Source organism: Rhagoletis zephyria, unplaced genomic scaffold (genome assembly GCF_001687245.7).
Source record: "Rhagoletis zephyria isolate East Lansing unplaced genomic scaffold, Rhagoletis_zephyria_1.1 Rzeph_scaffold_11750, whole genome shotgun sequence".
Classification (NCBI taxonomy): domain Eukaryota; kingdom Metazoa; phylum Arthropoda; class Insecta; order Diptera; family Tephritidae; genus Rhagoletis; species Rhagoletis zephyria.
Genome location: NW_016168826.1, coordinates 975 through 10142, shown reverse-complemented (window position 1 = coordinate 10142; position 9168 = coordinate 975). Strand labels below are relative to the sequence as shown.

The following is a 9168-nucleotide window of genomic DNA, read 5'->3' as shown; positions in this document are numbered from 1 at the left end:
CTTAAAATTTTCTGATTAAATTTTTCGTTAACAAAACGAACTAGGGAACTACGCTTAAGAGCGAAATACACCACACAAGCGGCTTGACAAACCAAGCGAAATATCCCCTTGTTGCAAGCCATTTGTGTTGTGTATGGGGTTTGACAAGCCGCTGAAGGTAATTAAAAAAAAACTCAAAATTTTTTGATTTTCTGGCCGCCATATTGAAGTTTAATCAAACCGCCTGCGTTGTGTATGGAAAGTTTAAAGAATTTGCCCGCGCCACTAGTTTACTCTAGCCACTAGTGGCACCGCAAGGTGCCGCGGCACCCACTTTGAGGAAGCCTGTTTTAAGGAGAACTACATATTTTCATTTCGACTATTAGAAAAAGTGCATACAATACCATATACAATACAATATGAAACGAAACATTTATTTCATACTGCTCAACAACTAGGCTAGTCCTAAGAATGATATGGTCCTTTCGAGTGATTAAATATTATTCTATCTTTCAAGATCGGCAACACGAAAAATTAAAAATAAAATCGCCGTGGCCATATCTAGTAAAATTTTTTCAGAGATGTTATTGGTTGTAATATTTTTACGGGCTTTTATAAAATAATTTGGCGAAAAAATTAATATTTTCGACACACTGTAAATTTAAAAAAAAATTAAATAAAAATAAATGTCCATTAATGCCCTACCAATGTTGTTAGTTAAAAAAATATGGGTTTGATTATCGTTCAGCAGGGATAATAATACAAATCAGTAAAATTCAGCATTAAAATGACAGCAGGAAAAATTTCTGTAATAAGCTTGCTTGCTGGTATTGAAAGTACTCTTAGGCTTTCTGCTCATTGGTCGTCCAATCATAGTTGCTTCATCGTCAAAATCATAATGCTACGATTACATGACGATAACACTTTCGCACACTCGGACGTGATAATTCAATTCATTTGGCGGCATAAATCTAGAATATCAACCGTTTAGCTATGGAAAAAGCAAAAATGCAGATCGACAGTACTATCTACGCTGATTTGAACCATACCAAAATTAAGTAAAGAAGATATAATAGATTAAAGTAAAATTTATTCGATATTTAAGAAATATCAATATCTTATGATCTCCAATTGAAAAAGTAATGATGTTAAAATAAATATAATTAATTCATCTTTCAGCTGATGTACAAAGTTTATATGCTTTTTTCATTTTTAAGCCAAAAATACTAAATATAAATTTTTATATAAAATAATCTGTTTTGGAAAAAATGCATAACTAATGCTAAAGAAATTTATATTATTTAGAAGATACAAGTCGTTATCTTTAATTCGATGTACATATTTTATTATGACCTGCTTTTAAGTTTTAGGAATTTACAGCCGGTTTCACCAGCAATTTAAATGGAAAATGATTTTTTATTTCCTTTCATATAAAATAAAAAAAATTTAAATAGTTTTTCCCTCAAATTGCTTTCGTGAAATTGGCCGTTAGGGATAATAAAAAATATAAATGCGAAATTGTATATATATTTTTTCAAAATGGCGTTCATTTAAAATTTTGTTTTAAAAATGGTTAAAGTATATACGTTATTTAAAAGGTATTTAAATTATCTTTTAATTGGCATCCGTTTCTGCATCTTCTACGATTTGCGATAACAAGCCCATAACGAGAAGTGTGCAGACCTCCATTGAAATGCATGTGGTCGGCTCAAAGTTTTAGGGCGAGACGATAACGCAACTATGATTGGACGACAAGTATACAGATAGCCTTATTCATACAAGTCTCAAAAACAATTTCAGAGAATACAAAGAAAATTTAGGACAATTTTAAAATGACTTTTTCTGCGCTAGTATTGCTTCTCATCCCATCGTGCGGTCGCCTCTGAACATGCCTTGATAAAGCTTCTTATATACACAAGCCGCACGCTACAAATTGGTGGAGTAGCTCGGCCAAACACTTAGTGTAAGCGCCAAACTTTTAGTTATTTTTCGTAAACCTATTAACATCATCTGCCAGATGGATTTACGACTTAAACTTCTTATTTGCATGTACTTAACCTTTAATTTTATTTACATAGAAAACGCATCTAAGAAATTTAAAAATTCCAAATTTTAAAAACAGAGCTTTAAATATTTTATTCTCTTTTTGCTAATTTTGAACAGATAACTTCCCTGCTGCGACCGCGCGGCCATTTGAAGCCGATTGAAAATAAAGAGTCGAAACCATCGGGAACAGCAACTGATGAAACAACTGAGGCTACTAATTGTGCTGTAACGCCTGCAGACACATCTCTGCAATTTGAGTCACCAAAGCCACCGACGAAGAACGTAGAACTAATACCAACATTAGACTTCGTGATACATGAACCTATCACTACAGAACTTGAAGTGCAACATGTTACCGATATATTGTCGCAACTTGAAATTGATGCGTACAGTGTAAATGCCGCAAACCTTATTGAAAACGATGATGACGACGAATGCGATAATCACTCCGGCCACACGTATGTAATTGAACGTGGATGCAGTACAGACATCTATAGCAGCAGTAGCACAAATACTGAGGACCTACTGCGCCAGGAGATCATTCACTGCGTCAACACAGATACTACGGCAGAATCTTCACTGATCTACGAGCCAACTAGCTCGATATCCATAGAAATGGACAATTTAGAAAAGAGTACAACAACAGCCACGGCGACAACAACGATGACTACACCGTCGTCGACCGATGAAGTGCCTGAGACGACAACCACTACATCTCGTAAGAACAGTAATCCAAGTGCCATCACTTCAGTAACAACGGCTAGTGACGATCAAAGTATAGAAGAAGAAATTGAAGAGGCCATTGAAATAAGTGAAGAGGGCACGCCAGAATTGTCGGCTGCACGTCCATCGGAGCTAACTGAAGCAGCAGGCTATATAAAGACAATTGTAAGAAAAGAGGAAAAAACAAAATCCCTCCAGCCCTTCGGTACAGAAATGTCTAAAGAAGTCAGTTCGGTGCAGTTACTAAGGAATTCGCCCAGAGAAAGTGAGCACAAAAAGAATTCTGGCGAAGAAGACGAGCAATTCAAGATTGATGAAGATCAATTGTCTGGTGGGAAATTAGCTCAGCACTTTGTGTTGGAAGGAGAGGAAGATGATGACGATGTTGATGTAAGCGCTCCGCTAACCAAGACTGGAGCACACTCGCGCCATGAAATATCTAATGGTGGTAGCGTTCAGGTCAGCGAGCCTATGACAGATTCAGCAGAAGTGGATTTTGGAGACCTCGATGTGAGTTTGCCGTTGGAAAAGAGAGTACACTCACGGCACGATGAACCTCTGATAGAAAACCTTGCTGCCAAAACACAAGAGGGAAATTTAAGCAACGAGAGCACTGCAAATGATGTTTCCGATCTGGCTGAAGAACTGAGACAGGAAGAGGACTCTCTGAAGAGTGAAGACCTACTTGCACCAGCGACAGAGTTAACGCAACAATCCAGTGATTATGAGGAAAATGTGACAAATACGTCGTTGAGTAAATCCAAAGAAGGGAAAGTAAGCGACACTGCGGAAAAAGTTGAAGTTGATGACCGAGCACTAAGTCCTTCACCTGATCACGACGAAAAAGATCACTCTATTGAGGAAATTGTTGAGAGAAATCATAGCTCTGAATATACATTGGATGATCGAGACTTGAGTTCTCTGAACCACAGCTTTCTTGTGAATAATGAGTCGTTAGTGAATCGTCTTCTGGGAGACACCATAGAAGAACAAGTTTCACATAATGAGAAGGTAATCAATTCAAGTGCCAATTTTAAAAAGATGAATGACATTAAGGAACGCCCAAAATGTTTCAAAATAGACATACCTGATACTTTGCGGATTCTTACCGATTTAAATGCGAATGGACCAGAGGCCAAGCCACATAAGGGGTGCGCTGTAACAATAGAAGAGGCTAACCAACAGAAAAGTGATATAGCAGCAGGCAAAAATGACAACTTAGTAGAGACTGAAAACTCGAATAAAAAATTGATGCGTTCGTATCGCGAAAGGGAAAACATCGAAAATGTGCCATTACAGGGATCACAGTTGGTAGAAACAAAACTTGCAGTAATCTCAGAAACACTACAACTACAGGGAATGGCCGATGTTGAAGTGGATGCCTTAGAAGCCGTCGTTGAGCATGTGGAAGACAATGAAACATCTGCAATTGCCTTGCGCGATGCCCTCAAAGAATTACTTGGTGGTAAAAATCAGGTTACCAGTGTTTCACCGGAGCTTGACGTCCAAGCAATTGAAGAAGATGACGATGACATGCGGTTGAAACATATGAAGTTGCGGATTTTAGCCATGAATTATGACAGTAAGGATCAGCAAATCAATCTCAATGAATTAGCTCCAGTAAACGCGGGAGTTAGTGGGGCAGTGCAGATCATTAAACCAATGGAGCGTGTGCCCCTAAATGAGTTCGCAAAAGACATACTCGAAGATATTACTGAAGAGAGCGAACGAAACTCGCTTTCGACGACTGAAGAACATCGTTCGTTGTCGATGGAACGTTCGATGACAACGTCAGCTGAAAAAGATGAAAATAAAACTTTGCGTGCCGAAGTGGAGGTACAAACGGCAAACTTGGCAACTACTTCGAGTAGTATAGTCAGTTTGAATATNCTGTCGATGGAACGTTCGATGACAACGTCAGCTGAAAAAGATGAAAATAAAACTTTGCGTGCCGAAGTGGAGGTGCAAACGGCAAACTTGGCAACTACTTCGAGTAGTATAGTCAGTTTGAATATGCTGCAAATGTTGGAAAGCAAAGTATCCGAGTTGAAGTATGTGGTAGCTGAAAAGGATGCCTGTCTGACGGCGTTAAATTTGCAATTAGAGACAGCGCAGAGACGCGAATCGAGTGGCGCATATTCTGTGGAGCAGTTGGGCTCAGGTAGAGACACAAACAGTTCGTTGGTGACTAGCTCGACAGAGTATCGCACGCTCCAGGAAGAATTTGGTGGACCGGTAAGTAGTAACTAAAAAGTAAAGAATTAAAATTTCAAGCTCATCAATAACACAATAAACACTTCTTTGTAGACCATGGATATATGGACGGAATTAAACTACCGCGATGAATTAATAGCAAAACTGACAGATTCTCTACAGCATTCGAAGAATGTTCGCGAGCAGCTGCAAACAGATAGTGATAAACTTACCAATGAGGTTGAAATACTTCGCAAACAACTGTCAGAAGCACTGGACACACTTCGGCGACCTACCTTGCCTCGTGGCGATCTGGATAGCAATTGTGGCCAGCGAATTTCTGAGATATCAATGGATTTAATAAGCGACAGCGATGATGATTTGGAGCGTAATGCCTTCACTGACAACGAGGATAAGTATTCACGCAATTCACGCGAGCGTCAACTCTCAGTACCACGCCAGACGGCGGAAATGTATGGTGATATGGAAGCGTCCGAGTGGTCACAAACGCAATTTAGCAAGCAAATTGAACAGTTTCAGAAATATCTCAACTCCAATGAGGTACGTCTATTCTTTATGGTACAAAATAAATTCGATAATTATTTAAGCCAAGAACTGGAAAAGTGCAAAATGAAGTGTGAGCAAGAGCAAAAGGAGATGGTTGAGCAGCTTGAAGCGGTGAAACAGCGACAAGATGTTGAATTGCAGAAGTTAATAACGTCGCGTGAGGAACAGGACTCGAAACATGCCAAAGAAGTAGAAGAGTTGCGTAAATATTTTGAGTCGAAATGTGCGGAATTGGAGAAACAGTAAGTTTTTAGCTTATAAATACTGAATTTCATGTGCTGTGATACTAGCAATATGACTTTTGCAGATTTTCAGATGACGTGTTTTCACAAAAATCGCAACATCATACCGGAGACACATCTTCATCTGAAGGCTCAGATCAGGAGCAAATGCCCGAGGAAGTAGTTCTACCATCTACTTCCACTCAACGTTCAAAGGAGGCTTCACCGCGGAAAAAAAAGCGCGCAGAACTCTTGCTAAGTCCTAGCCACCGTCAGATTATACCTGCCGATACCTCCAATGAAGATGTGAATTTACAATCTTTAAAATATGAGTCGCGATTGCATTCTAACTTTAATTTTTTTAATTAAAAATAGAGTTCCGTGGAAATCACAGAGCTGAAGGCTTTCTATCAACAAAAGCTTCAGGAATTACAGCGCACTCATGACGACCAACTGCGTAAAGTAACCGACAAATTGAAGTATTACGAGAGTCGCTATCCGGATGATGAATTTATGGTAAGTATTTTTTGCTTCGCATAAAATCCATTTTCTGTTCGGAGGCGGTGTAAAACTGTAGGTCCCTCCGTTTGTGTAACAACATCAATGCCGAGGAGAAGCTCGGCGAAACACGTAACAAAAGAGTAAGCACCAAAACTTTATTATTGTTTACCAAAAACTAGTAAATATCCGGCGAGCTTTGCGGTGCCTCAAAAGCACCATATGAATTTACTAATCCCTTTCAGTGTCATGAGTTCACTCGTATACAAACCACTTTGTTTGCACACTTTTACAAGGGTATTATTTCCACCTGTGAGATCTATCTAAGTCGTTGTATAAATGGTTTTCCTATCGAGCATAATCTTCCTTTGCTTCCAGGCACTGGCAGATTCGTCGGAAGTGTACTGTTTTAAAGGCTGCCTGACTGAATGAAAATAAAAACGTATTTCCTTACGGTAGGCATTAGAGCGAGATTCTATAATAAGACCACAACCCACCACAAGCTGATTTTTGTAAATATTCACAATGTTCTTCAAGTAAAATTTTGTTTGCTAATATTTTCATATGTATAAACTGAACAACGGCTGACAAATTTTTTTGTTTTTAATTTTATACATCTGATGCTGGTTTTTCAAGCAATGTTATAGGCTAAAAAACTTCGATGTAGAAATGGAGCGTAGTACCTCCCGAATAGGGTTGCCAGACGTACTGATTTCATCAGGATAGTACTGATTTTTCTACTCAAGTTCGGATATTTCCCATTCCGTAAATCAGTGCGCTCTTCTTCTTATTTGGCGCTGTAACGGCTTAAGCGATTTTGGCCGAGTTCAACAAAGCACTCCAGTCATTTCTCTTCTGTGCTCCACCTGGTCTTTCCAACGCAGAGGAAGCCTTCCTCTTCCTCTGTTACCAGCATCGCGGCCCGCGTTGAATATTTTCAGAGCAGGAGCGTTTCTGTCCATTCGAACGACATGGCCAAGCCAGCGGAGCCGTTGAATTTTAATTCGCTGCACTATGTCATATCGTTGTAAAGCTCATACAGCTCATCGTTAAATCGCCTGCGATATTCGCCATCACCAACGCGTAAAGATTCGTAAATCTTTCGCAGAATCTTTCTCTCGAAAACTCCAAGAGCCGCCTCATCAGATGCTTTCATTGTCCATGCCTCCGCGCCATACACCAGCACAGGCATGATGAGTGACTTATAGAGTGTGATCGTTGTACGACGAGAGAAAACTGTACTTCTCAATTGCCTACTCAGCCCAAAGTAGCAAGAGTGGATTTCAAGGCTGACATTTTTACTGGTGTTAATACTGGTTCCCAAATAAACGAAGTCGTCTACTTTTTCAAACTTGCAACTGTCAACAGTGACGTCGGTGCCAAGACGCGTATGCTCTGACTGTTTGTGTGATGACAGGAGATACTTCGTTTTGTCCTCTATCCAACCCCGAGAAGGCAGAATAGACGTAGTCCTTGTTTTTACCGATAATCTCGATGTCGTCGGCATACGCCAGCACTTCTACGCTCTTGTAATGTCCTGTGCCTGAGCGATTCAGTTCTGCGGCTATTATTATCTTCTCCAACATCAGATTAGAGAAATCACATGAAAGGGAGTCCCCTTGTGTGAAACCTCGTTTGGTATCAAACGGCTCGGAGAGGTCCTTCCCTATTCTGACGGAGCTGGTNCTGACGAAAGCGGCTTTGAAATCGACAAATTGATGGTGTGTGTCGATCCTATTCTCACGGGTCTTTTCCAAGATTTGGCGTATTGTGAATAATTGATCTATGGTGGATTTGCCAGGCCTAAAGCCAGTCTGATAACTAGGGAAGACAAAAATATGCAAATGCATATTGCATATGCAAATGCATATTATGACACAAAATGCATATATTGGCGAAAAAGCATAAAAATGCATAAAATTGTTTTTTTTTTTTGGTAATAAGTTACCTAATTTTCGCATAATTTCATCTGACAATACCTTTGCGAAGATAGCCAATGTTGGTGACGAGGTTTGTTTAATTGACAAAAAGAAGGCTGACAAACAATGAGAAGTCCCGTTGTTTTCTAGTAAACAATTTTAATATACTCGTAAAAAATTTTCGACTGTCGTTTTCCGATAGTCAAGTTTAGCGCTAAACCGGTTTTGGTGGTTGAAAAATTCAATAAAAACTTTTAGATTTTAGCGAAAGCTGTTTAACAGTTTCCAGGTGTGTTGCGAACTGCGCAGCGAGTTTTATTCTGCATCTATTGTAACTTTTGTAACTTCTCAATATCAGCAACAAAAATATTTTGTATGAGGCAACACTTCAATAAAATGTTGCAACATTTTCACCTGGAGAATTGTCATCTTTTAAATTCTGTCCAACAAAGTCTTGTGACGTAGAACGTGCATTTGCAATATTTTCAATACATACATATGTGTATGTTAAAAACTTTTCATGCGATAATCGAAAAAAATTTCGTTATACATATACATTTTTGGGGCATATATTAAGCATATTTTTAAAATTTTGGAGTCACTTTAATGATCATAATATGATTATATTATAATTAAGTTTTTTGTGCATATTTTTGTCTTCCCTACTGATAACGGTGCAATCAGTTCGTTGACGGTGGGCTTCAGTCTTTCGCACAATACACTCGAGAAGACTTTATAACCTATGCTTAGAAGGCTGTTTCCGCCGTAGTTGGCGCGAATGGCGAGGTCGCCTTTCTTGTGGATTGGGCAGAGCACACTTAAATTCCAGTCGTCGGGCATGCGTTCATCTGACCATATTCTACATATGAGCTGATGCATGCACCTCATCAGCTCCTCGCCGCCGCACTTGAATAGCTCGGCTGGCAGGCCGTCAGCTCCAGCAGCTTTGTTGTTTTTCAGCCGCGTAATCGCAATCGTCATAGTCAGGCTGAGCTCCACAATTTAAGTACATTCTGGGCGTC

The 9168-nt window shown here is 39.4% G+C and overlaps 1 protein-coding gene across 1 annotated transcript; it reads left to right on the top strand.

Annotated features, from left to right (window-relative positions):
- Nucleotides 1-2124: 2124 nt before the first annotated feature.
- Nucleotides 2125-6286, top strand: LOC108377252 (serine-rich adhesin for platelets-like; the record flags this gene model as incomplete). The annotated part of the gene is made up of 5 exons (XM_017633516.1): nt 2125-4628; nt 4755-4983; nt 5056-5750; nt 5816-6035; nt 6105-6286. Coding segments are annotated over 5 exons (3813 nt in total), but the record flags the coding sequence as incomplete, so codon positions are not given.
- Between the last annotated feature and the right edge of the window lie 2882 nt (nt 6287-9168).